Below are 21,346 nucleotides of genomic sequence, written 5' to 3'. Positions count from 1 at the left end.
CCATAAATTAAACAGTTTCAAAATAGCTTGAAACCTTTGAAAATAAATACAATAAAGTGAGAAAATCTTACTTGAAAAACATTTGAAAAGAAACATAAGTATGAAAGTTAAAAAAATCATACTTGCACAAAGTCAGCAAATGCTTTGTTTCCACCATCATATTCTGATCAGAAGGGACAAAGTCAAGGACAAATTGATCCTTAGATCAATTTTCATTCAGAAGGGACAGGGGCCAAAATTGATCCTTGGATCATTAACCATTCAGAAGGGACAGAGACCATGTAAGAATTCGCTTCCACCAGAAGGTCCAAAACACTTCATGTGTTTCCAAAAAACAAAAAAGCAACATCTGATTGATTCAAGTTGCAGGTGGACCAATATTTGGCAACTCTGGAATAACAAAAAAAGTAAAGAAGTTCAGAATATAAATGTGAAACTAAAGTAAAAAAATTGAATATGAAAATAATAAGGAGAGAGTTCATAACCTTTCTTAAAAGAGTCCAATTCATCCAAGCATTCTTCAACAACAAGAGGGGCCTTATAAGCTCTTAGCCAATCTTGTGTGCAGATTAAAGCCTCCACCAATTTAGGAGTTAAAGAACTCCTAAAGCAATCTAGAACCCTTCCTACAGTACTGAAAGCTGATTCTGAAGCTATAGTGGAAATGGGAACACCAAGAATATCCATTGCAAGCTTTGATAGAATTGGAAAACGTTGAGCATTTTGCTTCCACCAGGATAAAACCTCCAATTCATCACCATCTTCTACCAAATCCTCACTGAGGTATATTTCAAGCTCACTCTTTCGAGAACTTGCAGTTCCCATTTCCAATCTATGTTGCTTAAATCTAGCATTGCTGACAGAAGCAGGCTTTCTGTTCCTAGTACTAGTTGAACCAGGCACAACAGAGGCTAAGACATTGCCTCCTTGAGGTTGAGCCAACTCAGACTGAGAACTTAGAGAATGTACATTGTTTCCACCACATTCATACAAACTAACATACTCATTAGACAAAACATTTAACTCATCAACCACATATTTATACAAGCTACCACCCTTTTAAGGACCAAACATGATTTTCAAATTATATTCCATTCCCTCCAACTTAGAGATAGAATAAAAAATGCAAGCAAAGAAAATAAGCTTATTTATTTTTTCAGGATCCCCCCAATACTTATCAAATTTGGTTTTCATTTTTTCACCCAATATTCTGACCTCACTATCCTCACTCTCAATCATATCACACAAAACTACATTTAAATCACATATTTCTTGGAAATGCATATTAGCAGTGACATACAAAGACCCAGAAATTCGTAAAGTGACAGAGTAAAAGTGAGATAGACAATCAGCAAATTTTCTAACCATTTCCCAGTCAGTTAAATCAGGAACGCTTTGTTTCAAATCAGTTTTAAAAGAAGACTCATCCTCCCCATACTTTTCAAAAGCCTTTTCAAACAAGCAAGCAGTACTAAGCATCAAAAAAGTTGAATTCCAATGAGTAGGCACATCAAGACATAAAGATTTTTTTGTTTCAATCCCAACAAAATCAGCAGCCTCTTTAAATTTTCTAAACCTAGCAGGACTATTTCTGATATATCTAACACAATCTCCCACTTTCTTAATAGAAATATTCAAATCTTTCAGACCATCACTCACAACAAGATTTAAAATGTGTGCTATACATCTCATATGCAAATATTCCCCCTTAGCTACCCCGGTTCCTCATTGTAGTAATTTTTTCCTAAAGCCAGAAACTGCTGTATCATTGCTACTAGCATTATCCATAGTGATAGTAAATACATTTTTAAGACCCCAATCAACCAACCAATTCTCTAAGGACTTAAATATCTATTCACCCCTATGGCCAGTTACAGGCATGAAAGCTATGATACATTTATGCAACACCCATAAATCATCAACCCAATGGCAAGTAACACACATGTAATTAATCCTCTGAATACTAGTCCATGTGTCAGTCGTTATACTAACCTTTTGACTATGACTCTTTAAAAGAACTTTCAACTTTAACCTCTTTTCTGCATACAATTTAAAGCAGTCCCTAGTCACAGTTCACCTAGAGGGTATGATAAACCTTGGACAGACAATGTTCATTAGTCTTTTAAACCCTAACCCCTCAACAAACCTAAATGGAAGTTCATCAACAATGATCATATAACATAGAGCATCCCTAACAGCATCTTGACTAAATTTCCAGGCTCCCACAACAACATTATCATCAATAGCATTCAAAGAGTTTACAACTGGAACCATTGTTAACAAAGTTTGCCTAGTGTGTTTACTATGTAGGTTTTTAAGGCAGGCAAGCATGTGTGCTCTCAAAGTAGAGGTACCATTCAGTTTAGAGTGACAATTATAGACTCGAGTGATAGGAGTGAAATACTCCTATAATTAGAGTGCTATTTTCGTATGCTTTTGTATGTTTTCACCTCGCTTTTCTATAAAAATGTATACCTTATAGCGTGTGTGTATGTTTCAGGGAATCAAGAGCGTTGCGGAGTGTTTTGAGGCCAAAAGAGTGAAGAATCGTCAAAAGCGGAAGTCGAGTGCGAAAGTCGGAAGCAAGCGAAGACTTCTTCCCCATCTCAGAGGGTGTCTCGATTCGAGACACCCAACTTAAAAGCCCATCTCGATTCGAGATGAACTAGAAGAGGGGGCAGTAGGTTTTTATAGGATTGTCTCGAATCGAGACAATTCCTTAAGTTGAATGTCTCGATTCGAGACATGAAGAAAGGAGGAATCTCAGCTTTTTCTCAACACTTGCTCATGGTTTCCTCATTTGACCAAGCACACTTTTATGAGTTGTCTCCTATTTCCTCATTTGTAAACACTATATAAACCATTTTATCTCCTTTTTAGGTTAAGTGTGATTTGATAAAGAATCATTGTCACCTTCATTATTGTAGCAACAACTTTTCTCTCAATTCATTAGTATTGTTCTTATTGTTCTTCCTAATTGTAGTAAGAAATCATCATAGTTCTTTGTGTTCTTAAAGTTATTTCCAGATTTTGCTATTTTGGGAAAGTTATTCAATACAAGTATCATTTTAATTATTGAAGCTTCATTATCTAGTTCATGCTTTTAAGATTCATTTATTATTCCAAGGTACTAAATCTTTACTCTATGTTTAATCTTTGTTATTGCTTAATTAATTGTGTTATGATGATGGTTAGTGGCTAAACCCTTGTTTAGGGGTTGTTATGATTGCCATGTTGCTTTGATAGGAGGTTAGGGTTAGGGTTTTGGATTGAGTTGGTAGTTGTGCTCCTTGGACCTAGTGCTTAGATTAAAGTGATCTCTTAATCTATGATTTGTGATGTTATTAGGAGGGCGAGAGCTAACTAATTAGATTATACCTAAGGGAGTACAAGGTTTAATCCTAGATGCACTAGCGTGATTTAGGATTATCTCGGTTGTGAAGTTTGCTTGATTAGTTGACTTGATTAGTTCTATCGAAGTCTATAAGCACGAGAGTGGATTAGACTTCGGTATTGTTAATCAAGATTCGACTCGTTCACTTCCGGCTCGAGAGAGCGGAATTGGTTCCGTAGAATAACTTGACCCGACCTAGAATCCAATTACCTTGACCCGAACCGCCTAGTTATTACTTTGGCATGACTAGCAACCTCTAAGCTTTTACTCTTATTGATTTAAATCTTGTGTTAATTAGTGGATTATTTAGTTGATTGTTTAGTTAAGTAGCATTTTGATTAATAGTTGTTTGTTTGATCGTTTTAATCGCAACCAAAACCAATCTTTCTATTGCTTTCCGAATTGAATTTCACAATCAATTTCCTTCACTTTAAACCTCTAGCCTTGTGGGTTCGACCTCGACTTGTCGAGTACTACGAGTTGGCTTTTCGCTAACAAGTTTTTGGCGCCGTTGCCGGGGACTAGGTTGCGTTTAATTGATTGAAAGTATTTTGAAATTCGGTCGAGTTAGTGTCATTTTCTGTTTTTGCTTTTTGTTGTTCATCTTGCGTGTTTTTGTGATTTACGCTCGGTTCTCTTGTCTTTGTTTGTGTAGGAATTCACCCTTTGTGTATGCATAATACACGACGTGCTAACCTCCCACTAGAACCTTTCCAAGAGGATCTCGGTAGTTACGAAAGAGGCGTGAGAAGAAGAGCCCGAATTCCTTTAGTTATGGAGGGTGACGGGCATGATTATGAGGTAGAAGAAGGATTCAATCCTCTAGTGGATGAAGGGGAACAACAATATCCACCCCCTCCTCCGCTAGAGAATGTGAATCAACCAAGGCAACAAGAGCGACCAAGGGATGCTCACCCTCGAGTGCACCCGCAAGTGCAAAACCAACCGAGGCAAACTTTGGGCAAGTTCTTCTTGCCGGATGTGGATAACGCCACGTTCGGATGTTTCGCTATGCCGGTTCAAGCGGCGACTTTTGAGATCAAGCCTAGTACTATCCAACTCTTGGAGAACCGTTGTGCTTTCTATGGGTTGAAGCATGAGGATCCAAATGCCCACATAGCTAAGTTTTTGGGTGTTCTTAACACATTCAAGCTTCATGGGATAACCGCGGATCAAATCAAGCTCCGGATGTTCCCCTTCTCTTTAAGGGATAAAGCTAGTTTGTGGCTCCAATCTCTACCCAATGAATCGATCCATACTTGGCGGGAGCTAGCTCAAGCTTTTCTTAACAAGTACTTTCCACATGGCAAGACAACAAAGCTAACCAAAGACATTCTCGAGTTTGTGCAATTCGACGGGGAGTCGCTCTATGAAGCTTGGGAGCGTTTTAAGGATTTACAAAGGAGTGTTCCCCATCATAAGCTTAACAAGGAGCATGTGATTCAAATTTTTTATGATGCAACAAATGTCACCACTAGAGCCACTATTGATGCGGCTTCGGGGGGGTCTTTGATGCAAAAGACATATGAAGAGGCTCTTGAGTTGGTAGAAAAGTTGGCCATGGTTAGTAGCACATGGGGGCCCATGGATAGAAGAGCACCGGCTAGTCAAAAGTCGGTAATGACGCTTGACCAAGTTAGAGAAATGGAGGCTATCAAGAAAAAAAACGTTTCACTTCAAGCGCAAGTGGATGCCTTGAAGAAACAAGTTGCTCCAAGAAATGCTCCGGTGGCCTATGTCCAAGTAGGATGTGAGTTTTGTGGGGATTTCAACCACTCGGGAGGCGAATGCCTAGTTACGGGGCAAAGTATGAGTGAGCAAGTGAACTACATCGGGGGTCAAAGGCAAGCCGATGATCCTTATTCCAACACTTATAACCCCGGATGGAGGAATCATCCGAATTTCGGGTGGAGAAATCAAGAGGGGCAAGGCAATGCTCAAGGATCTAATCAAGCGGGTTCAAACTTTCAAAGTCACAATAGACCTCCACAACAACAAGGTCACTATCAAGGGAACCCCAACCATGGGAACAATTATGGTGGTAGACCGCAACACCCTCCCGGGTTCCAACAACCAAGGAATACGGATGAGGGAAATGTGATGGCAAGGATGATGTAAAAGTTAGAAAAGATGGAGCTTGAGAATAGACAACTTCACAAGAACCAAGCCGCTACTAACCAAATCCTCGAGACTCAAATCTCCCAACTTGGCCTAGCCCTTCAAGGTAGACCTCAAGGAGGATTGCCCTCTACTACGGAGAACAACCCAAGGGAGCATGTTAAGGCGGTAGAGCTCCGAAGTGGGAGAAACCTTGAGAAAGCAAATGGGAAGAAGCATGTTGTGGAGGAGGATGAGCCTCAAATTGTGATTGATATAGCAAGCTCAAGCCAAGAATTACCAAGGGAGCGTGAGGAAGTGGCTATCGAGGTTGAAGAGCCTTATGTGAGGCCGCCACCGCCACCACCGTTTGTGCCGCCGGTCCCGTTCCCAAGCCGGTTGAGGAAAGCTCAAGGGACCGAAAAGTTTCATAAGTTCCTTGAGATCTTCAAGAAATTGCAAATCAACCTTAGTTTGGCGGATGCGCTTCGAGAGATGCCACAATATGCCAAGTTCTTGAAGGACATCATTACCAACAAACGAAGTTGGGATAGTGGCGCAACGATTCCCATTCCGGAAGTGTGTAGCTCCATTATTTTGAATGACCTACCGGCTAAGTTGAAGGATCCAGGGAGTTTTTCTATACCTTGTACTATAGGAAATATGAGTTCAATAAATTGCTTATGTGATCTCGGTGCTAGCATTAATCTTATGCCTCTAACTCTTTTCAGGAATTTATGTGGTGATCAAACCGTGAAGAGCACCTCGATGGTACTCCAACTAGCGGATCATTCATTGAAGAGGCCGTATGGGATTGTTGAGGATGTACTTGTGAAAGTGGATAAGTTCATATTCCCGGTTGATTTTGTCATATTGGACTATGCGGTTGATAAGGAGTGCCCAATGATCTTAGGGCGACCCTTTATGAACACCGGGAGAGCTTTGATTGATGTGCATGGTGGAAAATTGACTTTGCGAATCGACGAAGAAACGGTTGAGTTTGATATGAAGAAGGTCATGAGGAGTACCATCGAGGAGGAGGATTGCATGAGGGTTGATTTGGTTGATGAATTTTTGAGGGATCAACTTGAAGCGAGTATGGAAGTATTCGATCAAGACGGAACAAGAAAATTTGAGCTTCTGAGTTCCCCAGATGAGTGTCTCGATTCGAGACACCCTACTTATGATGGTGTCTCGATTCGAGACACTACAAAAAAGCAAACAGTAGCTTCTGAAGGACTTGTCTCGAATCGAGACAATCCCATAAATAGATTGTCTCGAATCGAGACAAGACAAAAAGGGAGGGAATCACTTTTTTTTGAGATTTCGAAGGTCACGTTCCATTCCGAAGAGTTTGGTGATGAGTCATCCGAAGAAGATGAGCCCGAACAAGAGAATTTGAGCAAGAATGAGGGAGTTACTCCTCCTTCCTCCGTTGTGCCTCCTATTGTGGAAATGAAGCCCTTGCCGACACATCTCCGGTACACCTTTGTGGGAGAAAACAACACGCTTCCGATCATCATTTCCAACAAACTATCGGCGGCTCAAGAGAAACAAGTAGTGCAAGTGGTGAAGAGTCATGTGCTAGCCATGGGGTGGCAAATTTCCGACATCCGAGGGATAAGTCCTCAAGTGATGATGCATAAAATCCACTTGGAAGACGAATCTAAGAAATGTACACAAAGGCAAAGGAGGTTGAACCCGAACATGAAGGAGGTTGTGCACAAGGAAATTGTGAAGCTTCTAGACGCCGAGATTATATATCCGATTTCGGATAGTGGTTGGGTTAGTCCGGTTCAATGCATGCCTAAGAAGGGAGGAATGACGGTTGTGGAAAACGAAAAGGGGGAACAAATCTCTACAAGAACGGTCACCGGATGGAGAGTTTGTATCGACTACCGGAGATTGAATGCGGAGAATCGCAAGGACCACTATCCCCTACCGTTCATTGATCAAATGCTCGAAAGAGTAGCGGGTCACAAGTATTATTGTTTTCTCGATGGATACTCCGGCTACAACCAAATTTTGATCTTTCCGGACGACCAAGAGAAAACGACATTCACTTGTCCCTACGGTACTTTTGCTTATAGACGAATGCCCTTTGGATTGTGCAATGCTCCCGCGACCTTCCAACGATGTATGACCTCGATCTTCAACGATATGGTAGAAGACATAATGGAGGTATTTATGGATGATTTTTCTGTTTTTGGTGATTCATTTGATGATTGTTTGGCCAACCTTGAGCGTGTGTTGGCAAGATGTGAGGAGACCAATTTGGTGCTTAATTGGGAGAAATGCCATTTTATGGTTGAAGAGGGAATTGTACTTGGGCACAAGATCTCGGAAGCGGGCATTGAGGTTGATAGAGCAAAGACGGAGGTTATTGAGAAATTAGTTGCTCCGGTCACGGTTAAGGGAGTCCGGGCATTCTTGGGCCATGCGGGGTTCTATCGCCGGTTCATCAAGGACTTCTCGTCTATTGCACGGCCATTGACAAGTTTGTTAGTGAAGGATGCGCCGTTTGAGTTCACAAAGGAGTGTCACGTTGCTTTTGAGAAACTAAAGGAGGCGCTTGTGACCGCTCCTATTATTGCATCTCCGGATTGGACCCTTCCTTTCGAGCTCATGTGTGATGCAAGCGACCAAGCTTTGGGATGTGTGTTGGGACAACGGAAGGACAGGCGGGTGCATGTGATCTATTATGCAAGCCGGACAATGGCAGGAGCGCAACTCAATTACACTACCACCGAAAAGGAGATGTTGGCGGTAGTCTTTGCCTTGGATAAATTTCGACAATACTTGCTTGGATCCAAGTGCATCATCTACACCGACCATGCCGCTTTGAAATACCTCTTCACCAAGAAAGATGCCAAGCCAAGACTCATTCGATGGATCCTCCTAATGCAAGAATTCGATATTGAGATTCGGGATAAGAAGGGCACGGAAAATGTGGTAGCGGACCATTTGTCAAGATTTGAGAACCCGGAGCCAATTCCTATCGGTATGGAAATCAACGAGTGGTTTCCGGACGAAACACTTATGGCGATCCGGGAAATGGAAACTCCATGGTATGCCGATATTGCGAATTTTCTCTCATCCAAGGTAATGCCTCCGGATTTGACACACCATCAAAGGAAGAAGTTCCTTTCCGATGCTAAGAGGTTCCTTTGGGATGAGCCTTATTTGTTCAAGGAATATGGAGACGGCATGTTGAGGCGATGTGTTGCTTTGAAGGAAATGATGCCCATCTTGGAAGCTTGTCATACATCCGATTATGCCAGTCACTACGGAGTGGCAAGGACCGCCGCTAAGGTGTTGGAGAGCGGGTTCTTTTGGCCTACTTTGTTCCGTGACGCTAAGGACTTCGTAAGCCATTGTGATAGATGTCAAAGGGTTGGCAACATCTCTAAACGTGATGAGATGCCATTAACTTCCGTGCAAGAGGTGGAGATCTTCGATGTGTAGGGGATAGACTTCATGGGACCATTTCCGATGTCACATGGGAATCTTTATATTCTAGTTGGCGTGTGTTATGTTTCGAAATGGGTAGAGGCGGAGGCCTTGCCTACAAATGACGCTAAAGTAGTTTTGAAGTTCCTCAAACGGTTAATGAATAGGTTCGGCACCCCAAGGATTATTATTAGTGACGGTGGGTCACATTTTTGCAACCGGCAATTTGATGCTTTGATGAAGAGATACAATGTGTACCACCGGGTCGCTACTCCCTACCACCCGCAAACAAGCGGGTAAGTTGAGGTCTCCAACCGGGAGTTGAAGCGGATACTTGAGAAAACGGTGAGTGGTACTCGTAAGGATTGGAGTTTGAAGCTTGACGACGCGTTGTGGGCATATCGCACGGCAATCAAAACGCCATTAGGTATGACCCCTTATCGCATTGTGTATGGGAAAGCTTGCCATTTACTCTTGGAATTGGAGCACCGGGCCTATTGGGCGATTAAAAAGTTGAATTTTGATCTCAAGGCGGCGGGGGAAAAACGCTTATTGCAATTGAATGAATTGGAGGAATTCCGGTTCTCGGCATACGAAAATGCGAAGCTCTATAAGGAGAAGACCAAGCGTTGGCATGACGCCCACATTTCCCCCAAAACTTTTGAGGTAGGAGCTTACATTGTGGTGTACAATTCGCGGTTGAGATTATTTCCGGGCAAGCTTAGGTCCCGATGGAGTGGGCCATATAGGATTCGGAGTGTGGCGAATCATGGTGCCATCGAGTTGGAGAATCAAGGAGGGGAAACGTTCAAGGTCAACGGACACCGTTGCAAGCTTTACTTGGGGCCTTTGACGGATCAAATTGGGGAGCAATGCTATCTCGACCCCACTACTTGAGTTCACCACGTGACGGTCGAGCTTCGACCTTAAACAAGCGCGCTTGGGAGGCATTCCCAAGAGGTTCGGTTTTATTGCTTTCCCTATTTTTCGCTTGATTGTCATTATTTGCTTTTCATTTTGTTTTCTTTATGTTCAAGATAACACGTGGTATGTTCGGTTTTTGGATGTGTAGGAGTCCGGCAAGTCGATTTGTTTCGAGAAATCTAAGTCCCCCAAGTGAAGAGAGGCGTAGGGTATTTCCTACCCCTGTCTCGAATCGAGACAAGCTACTTAGGAAGCTGTCTCGATTCGAGACAAAGTAGGAAAAACCTACTGCCTCTTCAGTAGGTGTGTCTCGAATCGAGACACTCCTTTTAGGAAGCTGTCTCGATTCGAGACAAGATCTTTAAAAAGGGAGGACTTATTTTTTCTCATTGGTTCTTATTTAATTCACATGGATTGATGACGTGGCTCGATCCTAACCCTCCAAGATTCAAATTTGTGACATGGATCAACAAACTCCAACAAATCTTGGCCTTTCAATCCATTGCTATGAATTTAGCCATAAAAAGGACTCCATCACTTCATCTTCTCCACCATTCTATTCCAAAAATAGAAAACCTCCATATCCAAAAGCTTCTTTCTCTTTCATCTAGCCAAAGCTTCCACCACCCCTAGCCGCCACATAGTCCGGCCAAACTAAAAACCGAAACCACTCTCGGACACCCTTTACGCCACTCTAGCCATGTCACGAATTACACGATCAAAGAAGACCGACGCGCAAACTTTGAACCCACCACCACCGGAGGTTGAACCAACGCTAGGGACCTTCCGTTTCAATCGCAAGAAAAGTGCTTCCGGGTCCAATGTTTTCGGGGTTAACACTCCGGGGGCTCTTCGACACCGTTTTGATACGCCTTTTGATATCCGTACCGAGGCGGAAGGGAATTTGTTCAAGACCCTTAAAAAGAAAGGTATTTCCGCTCCATATAAGATTTGTTGGGAGAGCATGAAGAAGTTGGGAATCCATGGGGTTGTAGCACCCTATCTCGCTTGGTTGGATTTCACAAAAATGGAGGCTTCTCCACATGAGTATTGTGAGGACCTTACCTATGAGTTCTTCACCACAATCAAGCCATCACCAACAAGCGAGACAACTATCACTTTCCGGCTAGGAGGGAAAGAGCGGGAATACACGTTGGCCAACTTGATTGAAGATTTTTCGTTGTGGGATATGGGATTGAAGTTTATGCCGGAAGAATTTGATGACAATTTGGCTTGGAATGGGGCGTCGGGTAAAGCGGTGTTTGATAGCCACAATGCGAAGCTCAATAAAGTGAGGGATATCGGTGCCATAGTCTTGCTCAAGTGGTATGCTCATTCCTATGTCGGGCGCCATGAGTACAACAAGGTAACACGATCGGATTTGCTAATTCTTCGAGTACTCAAGGATCAAACCAACCCGGATGTGCAAGTTAATGTGGGCTACCGATTCATGAAAATTTTGTTAGAAGCTCCGGAAAAGAAGAAGAAACTCGGACATGGTTGGTTTGTGATGCACTTGGCAAGAAAAGATCCCGAGTTTGATGAAAGCAAATACAAGTTGTTGCCTCCAAAGATGATCGATGTGGATCATCTCTCGCATGGGGGCTATGCAAGGAAACAACGGGTTGTTGGAAAATACTTGCAAGATCATTGGGAAGACAACCATCCCGGCGTTCCTTTCCCTAGAGCGAGTCAGTGTGAGCCAAGAGAAGAGCCCATTCCGAGGCGGCCAAAGGAGCAACCTAGAAGAAAAGACAAGCATATGGCCGGCACTAGTGCCGAAGGTGGAGAAGAATTCGAGGGTGTTCCGGAGGGAGTCCAATGGGAGCAACCGGCTCCTTATGATTTCGAAGCGGCTCATAAGGCATTTGTGGAGGAACAAAGAAAAATGTGGAAGAGGATGGAGTACAAACAAGACCGCACGCATGCTAGGCTAAGGAGGCACGAACAAAAAGTGCAAGAATTCTACAATGCTCAAGGCGGTCCGCGGTTTCCGTCTCCAACTCCATCGCCCGAGCCACCCGAGTTCGATTGAACTCTAATATTTGCTTTCTCCAACTCTAACTCATGCAATTTTCTGTTTTATTTCATTGCAATGCGGACATGGCATTGAAATAGTGTGAGGAGGGTTGAAAAGTGAATGTGTTAGAGTTTTATTTGTGTTATCTTTATTGCTTTCTTGTGTTAGGATTGTTTAGTTTATTTTCTTGCAAGCTTTGTTATTTTGTTAAGTGTTTAGGTTGTAGTGTTGCCTAGCACTAATCTCTTGTCTTGAGATCATGTTTATGGAAATGAGAATTTATGCAATTTTCGAAAATTTGTCAACAATTAGTATCTCCCGGTTTATGAATGTCTAAATGCTTTTGTTTAGTCTAAGCAATTTATGGTTGATGCTTGCTTAATGAAATGCAATGGAATTAGACATGTGTAATTAGCATTCAAACGAACCTTAAAATGGTGTGATTTTTGGGTATGATCGAGGTACTTGATTCGGATTCATGATATGTGCTTTAAATTGAAATTTTTGTGTCACTTGGAGTATGAGCATATTTTGGCATGAATTCATAGGATTTAAGCATGTGAGCATGACACCTTTTTTGCTAATTTTTGAGAGCATTTTGAGCCAAATTAATTATTGTGAGTGTCATTTTGTGCCGGAATTCCTAGAATTTGCTTAGTGTCCATTCGAGATTACATTGTTGAGTGATTAATGATTAGATGAATATGGCAATAGGTGTAACCAATTCTAGAGACCACTTTAAATGCTTACCTTGTACCTCTAGATAGCCAAGTTGGGCCTAGACCTTTGTTGATATAACCGTATTCACACACCAATCCCGTCTTCCATTTCCACTCTAAACACCCGAACTTGATTTGAGAACTAGTGTGAGGAGGTTGAGGTAGTAGCTTGAGGAAAAAGAAAAAAATTGAACTTGAACTTATTAGAAAGTTTTATGCCTAGAAAGAAAAATCAAAACAAAGAAAGAATAAAGGAAAAATAAGAAAGAAGAAGAAAATTACAAAAATAGAAAGCAAGAGGAAAAAAAAAAGGCATTAGAATGTAATAAGAGTTCAAAAAGAGTTTAATTGTGCTAAAATTCCAAGCTAACCCAACATGTTGATGTTAATGTATTATCTAGTTCCAAGTCAAGTTTTAGCCTAAATATCAACTTCGACCTACCCCGACCCTTGGCCAAGTTACAACCCCTAAAAGTCCATATGATAATTGTCGATCACCGAGCTAAGTAGTGGAGCTTAGGACTATGAGCAAACCTATGGGAATTCCGTGTTTTGTGTGCTTCATTTCTTTACCTTAAACACTTGAGTGTGAAAGCGAAATCTTGTGAGAAATATTTGCTAGTGTTTAATGCTTATGAGTGATTGCCATTGTGTTCATGTTTTGAGATTGACCAAATGCTCGCATGTCCCTTAAATGATAGTACTCTCGTGATTGCCGTTGAAAAGATTTGTTTAAATTGTTGACTTGTCTTGAGTGCCATCTTCATATGTCTTATCTATTGCATTCTTCATTTGTTTGCATGGAACATGAGTTGTTGACACTAGACGATTGCATTTGCATCTTCATCGATTGGGAGTATTTTTGTTGACTAGTAGTCGGTTTTTGCTAAGTTCTTGATTCCTAGCTGTTAAGTGAGTCTTGTTCTTACTTGAGGACAAGCAAGAGTTTAGTGTGAGGAGGTTTGATAGGAGTGAAATACTCCTATAATTAGAGTGCTATTTCATATGCTTTTGTATGTTTTCACCTCGCTTTTCTATAAAATGTATACCTTATAGCGTGTGTGTATGTTTCAGGGAATCAAGAGCGTTGCGGAGTGTTTTGAGGCCAAAAGAGTGAAGAATCGTCAAAAGCGGAAGTCGAGTGCGAAAGTCGGAAGCAAGCGAAGACTTCTTCCCCATCTCAGAGGGTGTCTCGATTCGAGACACCCAACTTAAAAGCCCATCTCGATTCGAGATGAACTAGAAGAGGGGGCAGTAGGTTTTTAAAGGATTGTCTCGAATCGAGACAATTCCTTAAGTTGAATGTCTCGATTCGAGACATGAAGAAAGGAGGAATCTCAGCTTTTTCTCAACACTTGCTCATGGTTTCCTCATTTGGCCAAGCACACTTTTATGAGTTGTCTCCTATTTCCTCATTTGTAAACACTATATAAACCATTTTATCTCCTTTTTAGGTTAAGTGTGATTTGATAAAGAATCATTGTCACCTTCATTATTGTAGCAACAACTTTTCTCTCAATTCATTAGTATTGTTCTTATTGTTCTTCCTAATTGTAGTAAGAAATCATCATAGTTCTTTGTGTTCTTAAAGTTATTTCCAGATTTTGCTATTTTGGGAAAGTTATTCAATACAAGTATCATTTTAATTATTGAAGCTTCATTATCTAGTTCATGCTTTTAAGATTCATTTATTATTCCAAGGTACTAAATCTTTACTCTATGCTTAATCTTTGTTATTGCTTAATTAATTGTGTTATGATGATGGTTAGTGGCTAAACCCTTGTTTAGGGGTTGTTATGATTGCCATGTTGCTTTGATAGGAGGTTAGGGTTAGGGTTTTGGATTGAGTTGGTAGTTGTGCTCCTTGGACCTAGTGCTTAGATTAAAGTGATCTCTTAATCTATGATTTGTGATGTTATTAGGAGGGCGAGAGCTAACTAATTAGATTATACCTAAGGGAGTACAAGGTTTAATCCTAGATGCACTAGCGTGATTTAGGATTATCTCGGTTGTGAAGTTTGCTTGATTAGTTGACTTGATTAGTTCTATCGAAGTCTATGAGCACGAGAGTGGATTAGACTTCGGTATTGTTAATCAAGATTCGACTCGTTCACTTCCGGCTCGAGAGAGCGGAATTGGTTCCGTAGAATAACTTGACCCGACCTAGAATCCAATTACCTTGACCCGAACCGCCTAGTTATTACTTTGGCATGACTAGCAACCTCTAAGCTTTTACTCTTATTGATTTAAATCTTGTGTTAATTAGTGGATTATTTAGTTGATTGTTTAGTTAAGTAGCATTTTGATTAATAGTTGTTTGTTTGATCGTTTTAATCGCAACCAAAACCAATCTTTCTATTGCTTTCCGAATTGAATTTCACAATCATTTTCCTTCACTTTAAACCTCTAGTCCTTGTGGATTCGACCTCGACTTGTCGAGTACTACGAGTTGGCTTTTCGCTAACATCGAGCACAATACAAACATTTAGCATTTAAGACTACACCGTTTTCATCACAGACCCTTTCAAAATGATCCCAGACAGGAGACCTACTTGCCATTTTCCTCCTCTTTCTTGTTTGGGCAACACCCTCTACAACAGGCACAGGTTGAGGGCCATTTGTGCCTTCAACCATCAACGACGCGGCAGCAGCAGCAGGAGCAGGATTGGGAACATCATTGTTCTCAGTCCCAACTTCATGAACTGTGGGCATCTGCAAAGAGTAAGAAAACACAATTAGCATCAAAAGATGAAACAGTTATAAACATTTGAAACTTAAAAAATAAAACTAAAAGCATAAAGCTTACCGTCGAATTTGTTGCCATTAAGACTTAAGAGGATGCAGATCAACAAGAAATGGTTCAAATTTCAGAGGGATCAAATGTTGCTTCCACAAAAAAAATGCAATCAGACAATGGATTTCTAATTCCTTCCGAAAGAAACAGATCAAGGCTTCCACCACTTGTTTTCTCAAAAAATCAGAAAAGAAATTTGTATCAGACACAATCAAATACAGCAGTTTAAACGAGAAACGAAATTTGCATCAGAAAAAATCAGACACTCACCTTTTGAAGTCAAGTGAATCATTGCTCAAAGTTAGATCCATGAGAAACAGATCAAACACCAAACATACATGAACAGAAAGATCAATTTAGCAACACAGCCCAGAAATCATCGCATAAATATATTAACAAATCACAACCCAGAGAATGAAACACTCACCAACGGTTAGTCTGATGTCCATAAAAGAAAGGAATCACCGGTCAAAAGTTAGATCCATGTTCCATAAGAATGAATATGTCAAAAAAAAATCAAACAGAAACAGTTAGAAGCAGGAACTCAACCGAATCAAGGAAGGAAAAAATGGTAAACCACTCACCGATGATGTTATTCACATAAACTTCAGTTTTTATTAACTGGGTGTTAATAAAAAATAGATGCATGTTCCTTTAAGGGAGACCAAAGGTCGAAGCCTTCGAAATATAACATCAGTCAAGAACTAAAAATGGTGGAATCTATCTGAATAAAAACCCCAAAACAAGAGTTTAATGGAAGTTTAGAGGATAAACCATTGTTGATTGCATAATAATAGGGTTTGAAAGGGTCGTGTTTTGAAAATCGAAGAGAAGAAGAGAATGGAGTCTGAAATTTTCAGAGAGAAAAGAAGAGTCTGGAAGATGAAGAGAGAAAAGAGGCGGTGAGAAATAAAATTAGAGTTAGGGTTTTTTTAAGAGGCATATAAATACCCTACACAAAACACATCGGTTTGTGTAGGGTAATCAGCGAGCTTCATACGTACTGGGACCAGTCCCACGTGCAGCACTCCCTCATCAAAACGATGTCGTCTTGCTGGATCAGTTTTTCGGTTAAATCAGTGGCTTTCTAACCAAGACCAAACCGATTATCAAAAACCGATATTTTCACCCTGTTGAAACCAAACGGTGCCGTTTTGTCCTTTAATACCGAATTGAATTCTAATTTTCGGTTTAATTCGATTCGATTTTCGGTTTAATTTGATTTATGCACACCCCTACGGACAGTCACGTAGAATATGGTTTTATTTTGAATGGATTGAGAGGTTTTAGTTTTGTATAGAAATAGGAAAAAGGGTAAAGTGTAGGGACAATGGGTAGTAAAAAGAGGCGGTATTTAGTAATCCAGAAAGAATTTTAGATAATATATATGCAATTATGCAATTGGATAATTATTGACTATATAAATAATTACAATAAATATATATAACTAAGAAAGTTATATTTTTGTATGATGATTAAGATTAAATAAAATATTAATAAAACATTAAATTGGATTACAAGAATTTATTTGAGGAAATTTCACCTCTTACGCCTTTTTTTTATATTCTTTGCAGTGATACTCTCTGAAAAATAGTCTTATCAAACGTGTAGATGATAACTTCTTCATTGAAAAGGGTGTTTATGTAAGAAGCCCAATTTATTTGAGGCCCAAACTTAATAGGCCCAGCAAGAGCATGTCCCTCTCTATGCAACGGCTAGAAAAATCGCAATCGAAAAGCAATATAAAAGCAACAGCGTTAGACGAAGAAAAAAATACGACCGTTGGAAATAGTAGTAGTAACAGAGGGAGGCTCGTGTAACATTCTCTAAGCTCTTCTCTAGAAAAATAAGACCGTTGGTAATACTCAGTGTTTCTCCAAATTCAAATAATTTAAATAAATTCACAACTCGCTGCTCTGATTCTGTTCTCTCCGGCGATTCCTTCTCCAGGTTCTTTTCTCTCTGATTCTAAAATTCTTTCTGTCTTTAATAAAGATATGGCATTTTAATTTTTTTCATTATTTTGTTTGTGTTTGGGATCTTATAATAATCTTATTTCATTTGATCGTTTTTTGGGTTTCTTTTTATTTTGACTGTTTCTGTTTTTGGGTTTCTTTTTGTTTTGAATATCTATGTTTTTGGGATGATTCCTGCAATTTGGTTTTGACTGATTATCAAGAATATTTATTTTCTTGCAGTGTTTGGATTTCTTTATTCGTTATTGCTTGAAGTTTTGTTTCTGTGTATTATTCAACTCATAAGAGTAAGTGTATCCAATTTTTTAGATTTACATTGTCAACTAATTATCTGAATCTGTTTAAATACAGTCAAATTTGAAGCAATTTGGTAATCCATTTGCACTAAATGATGATAAGTTGGCTCATGTATCATCTGACAGAGGTGTCTAAATCTCAATTTTTTGGACTTTGGAATCATTTTTGAGCCTCGGTGACAATATTAGGGTGATTTTTGAGCCTAAAAGAACATTAAGATCATGTTCTATTAGAGTTATTTTTGAATCTTTTCCCGTTAATTATAATTTATAGAAAAAAATCTTTGACTTGTTTAGAGACTGAATTGTTATGTATGAAAAGCACATGATTTGCACATTAGTTGCTATGGGTGCTGAGAGGATGTTTTTGCATTTATAGTTATAATGTTGCACTATTAATTTCTCCCTAATACCATAGACTTATTCAGCCTTTTGACATGTATAGAAAATAACTATAAGCCATGTCCTCAAACAAGTTTTCTTTTTCTTTTCCATTTTCCTTCTGTTGCATCATCCTCTATGTTTGATGACCCGTATTATGATGCTGCCGTTGTTATTTGTGTAGGCTTCAGAAGCTGCTGAAGTTAAACTGATTATGCTTTTGTCAGAGGAAGCAAAATTTAGTATATAGTTTGTATGCAGTATCATAGAAATACAATGCAAAATCAAGTGACACAAAATATATGATATTATTGTGGATACCACTATTAAATTTTGATTTTTGGTCTTCATTTGGCATTAGGATTGATGATGATATGGGCATTCTCAATCTGATTCTGAAGCAGGGCATTTTCCCCAAGTCAATGAGTACTTCATCACCATCAGGTTGAGTTTGATGACATGACGACGAAGGGCATGCAGCTGGAGAGTGGGGGCGTTTATGCTCTCCTCAAGCAGTTTTGGAAGTGGGGAATTTCGTAATAGATATAGATCAACTGAGGAGCTCAAAAAAGCCATAAAGAATGTAGTTGATGGGCTTTTGAGGGCTTTGACATCTCAGCTGCTACAGGTCGAGAATAATTCCTGTTGGTGATGAAGATGATATTGTCATTGAGGCTGATTAATGAAGCATTTTCCATGATTAAGGGGATTAAAAAGAAATGAGCGATCATATCCGAACCAGTATGCATTTTCTATGAGCAGGTTCGATAATCATCTCGTGTTCAATACTCCATAGTTATTATATCTTGTGCAGGCTTCACAAACATTAAGCAATATAACTATGAAATGCGCTTTTTTTATGAACGTTGAACCGACAAGCATATATCAGCTGCGCTAAAGGTTAAATTAATATAAATATTTTCATAATTTAAAAATATTGTCATTGAGGCTGTAAATATAGAAAGACCTCATATAAATACTGTCATAATGTAGAGAACAAGTTATGTTGATAATCTTCTCAATGAGGTTGATCCTTCATCTCTTCTACAGTTTTTATTAATTTTTAAATTTCAACAACTCTAAATTATTTTCATTTCATTGAACATTTCTCTTTACTCCTCTTCTTTGTCATCGATTCCTTTCTTCTGCAGGAAGAGTACCTTCTTGCTATATCACTGGTTCTTAATGTCAAGAGGTGCCGTCAGAAGCGCATGTGTTCATTGTTATACTCACCGACAAGACACCCTCAGAAATACTCCTACCAGGTGAAAAGGATTGGAAGATCTGGATGCATAGATGTTTAAGGTGTCCCTGGACCAATGGTTTTCTCCAGCTACTCGAAGAGTATCTCTGAAATTTTTGGAGCTCAGTTTTTCAAATCATGCAGCAGCAAGCAGAGAGTGGTCAGCCGCGGTCATTCTCTACACAGGGATTTTCTTCGTTTTTATGGGTATTTTTCTCAATCTTTTTTGTATGCTGCACCAATGAAGTGCTTATGTGTTCCTGATGCTGAAAACAACACAATCATTACAAGCAAAAGTTTCTCATGGATTTTACATGTGCAGATTTGGGAATATGGTTGCATGCAAGTGTAGGGTACAATATCACAAGTCACCGCAAAGATGCATTCTATATATTTCTCATTTTTATTTGCTCTCATTCACTATTGGTTACCTAAAGAATTGTTCCTTGATTCAACAACAAATTGATTCTCACTTCTTGATTTTAGACTAGGCACTTAAATATTCTGTCTTGGATTGTTAATTTTGTGATGAAACTACTACCTATACAATTATTATGTTATGAATAATTTGTGTACTTGAAAGGATATTTTCATTTCAGATAATTGTTTTGTGCTTTGTTTTTACTCTAATGAATTAAATTTGTCTTGTGACATTGTAGTACTTGAACTTGATAGTTTTATGTTTCTCGATGTTTATGTTGCTCTTCCCGCTAATCTCTTCGCTTGCCCCGTCTGACCAGCACATTGTGGCTGCTCTATGTTTGCAGTATTTCACACCTTGTTTCCAAATGGATGGCGAAAGTGAAAAGCTAGTTTCAAATCTTTTTAGCATGGCTCGTGTTACTGAACCTTCGATCATTTTCATTGATGATGTGCAGGGAATGAGAATGAAGCATCCAGACGCATCAAAACTGCATTTCTTGTGCATATGCAGGTAACTTGTTTAGTTGGATGTGGGTACCGAGCCTAGTGCTTCGTCTTGCATCTCTTTATATCCAATTTCTACTCAGAAAGGGAAGCATAATGGCATCTTCTTGCATTTCCTCCCCCCCTTAAATATGGTCTTTCTAGGTAATATTCTGAGTTTGTCTTCAGATTAATATTGACAAAATTTTACATTTTATTTTATAAATAACTGCTTTACACAATAATTGTAATGTCATATTTGATTTTGATAAAGGTGAAAATGGCATGATTAAGATTATATCCAAACGAATAATAATATGTGTTTTTTGGAATTTGGAAGTTAACGGAGACAAAAGTAGGTTCAATGAAACTGCACTTTGCGCCTTGGAATTGAAACTGCACTTTACAGAACATTTTCTGTAAAAGATAGCTAGCTGTTCTCATGTCTTTATGAATGGTGGTGAGGCTAGATAATCTCTTATTTTACATTTGTAGCTTTCTCAGTGTACAGCCATAAATCTTGTTATCAGCTGGCATTTTTGCACATTCAAGTTGTTTCATGTCCGTCGTAATCAAAATTAGGGATTGTTTATGCATTTCACTTGTTCTTGCAGCCCACAAATACTCCATAGTTTCTTTATAATCAATGAACAATGCTAAGTGAATTAGGCGGCAGTTTCGACAAGCGAATATGCATACCTCTCCCAGATCTGAAAGCCAGGCAGCACATGTTCAAGGTACTATTTCTGAAATCATCTAGGCCTTTAATTTATTTTCATTATTACTAGGATTGGATACAGGTCACGAGCAGGTCTCGGAGATAGATTCACAACTTACGGGGATGTTAATTGATGCAAAAGGCCTGCGTCAAAGGTATGTATTGCTTAATAGAAAATACTTGAACCTAGGAATTCATCTTTAATATTTGCAACAATAACTTCGGGATTAGTTAGTTTGCTCGGTTTGATGAATAATACTTTTTCCTATGGTTCTATAATATCAAGTCCTGCAGGCCATCATGGCCACTGCATTTAATTGACCATTCAAATTGCTGATAATTTTATAAATACATTAGGAATTCCTAGATCTATACATAGTTTTATTCCTAGATCATTACTATGATAATGAACCACTAAGCTTGTAGTA

The 21,346-nt window shown here is 39.4% G+C and overlaps 1 protein-coding gene and 1 long non-coding RNA gene across 13 annotated transcripts in view; one reads left to right on the top strand and one right to left on the bottom strand.

The window, feature by feature from the left end:
* Positions 1 to 358: 358 nt before the first annotated feature.
* LOC126661919 (zinc finger BED domain-containing protein RICESLEEPER 2-like) lies at positions 359 to 1,781 on the bottom strand. The gene is made up of 4 exons (XM_050355801.1): positions 1,717 to 1,781; positions 1,216 to 1,600; positions 486 to 1,056; positions 359 to 390 (listed from the first exon to the last, which is right to left on the bottom strand). Exons 1-4 carry the CDS (start codon positions 1,779 to 1,781, stop codon positions 359 to 361), a joined length of 1,053 nt encoding a protein of 350 aa, XP_050211758.1.
* Positions 1,782 to 17,149: 15,368 nt separating this feature from the next.
* LOC126659827 (uncharacterized) overlaps positions 17,150 to 21,346 on the top strand; it is a 48,306-nt gene continuing 44,109 nt past the window's right edge. For 4 of the 12 annotated variants that reach the window (XR_007635094.2, XR_008789669.1, XR_008789667.1 and 1 more), the window contains exons 1-6: positions 17,152 to 17,348; positions 17,597 to 17,661; positions 18,413 to 18,813; positions 19,203 to 19,501; positions 20,173 to 20,228; positions 20,815 to 21,073. This is a non-coding gene — a long non-coding RNA (uncharacterized LOC126659827). Of the gene's footprint in view, positions 17,349 to 17,596; positions 17,662 to 18,412; positions 18,814 to 19,202; positions 19,502 to 20,172; positions 20,229 to 20,814; positions 21,074 to 21,346 lie in introns of all 12 variants that reach the window. The other 8 variants (XR_008789671.1, XR_008789672.1, XR_008789668.1 and 5 more) reach the window with 5 other exon arrangements.

Source organism: Mercurialis annua, linkage group LG8 (assembly GCF_937616625.2).
Source record: "Mercurialis annua linkage group LG8, ddMerAnnu1.2, whole genome shotgun sequence".
In the NCBI taxonomy this organism is placed as follows: Eukaryota; Viridiplantae; Streptophyta; class Magnoliopsida; order Malpighiales; family Euphorbiaceae; genus Mercurialis; species Mercurialis annua.
This window is presented reverse-complemented; position numbering and strand designations above follow the sequence as displayed.

Excerpts from the sequence above, each read along its gene's own strand:
- LOC126661919 (XM_050355801.1), bottom strand. The coding sequence starts at position 1,781 with ATGCTAGTAGCAATGATACAGCAGTTTCTGGCTTTAGGAAAAAATTAC. Across the intron at positions 1,601-1,716 it reads TACTACAATGAGGAACCGGG|ATATATCAGAAATAGTCCTG; the intron begins GTAGCTAAGGGG and ends AGATTGTGTTAG. Across the intron at positions 391-485 it reads ATTGGACTCTTTTAAGAAAG|AGTTGCCAAATATTGGTCCA; the intron begins GTTATGAACTCT and ends TTGTTATTCCAG.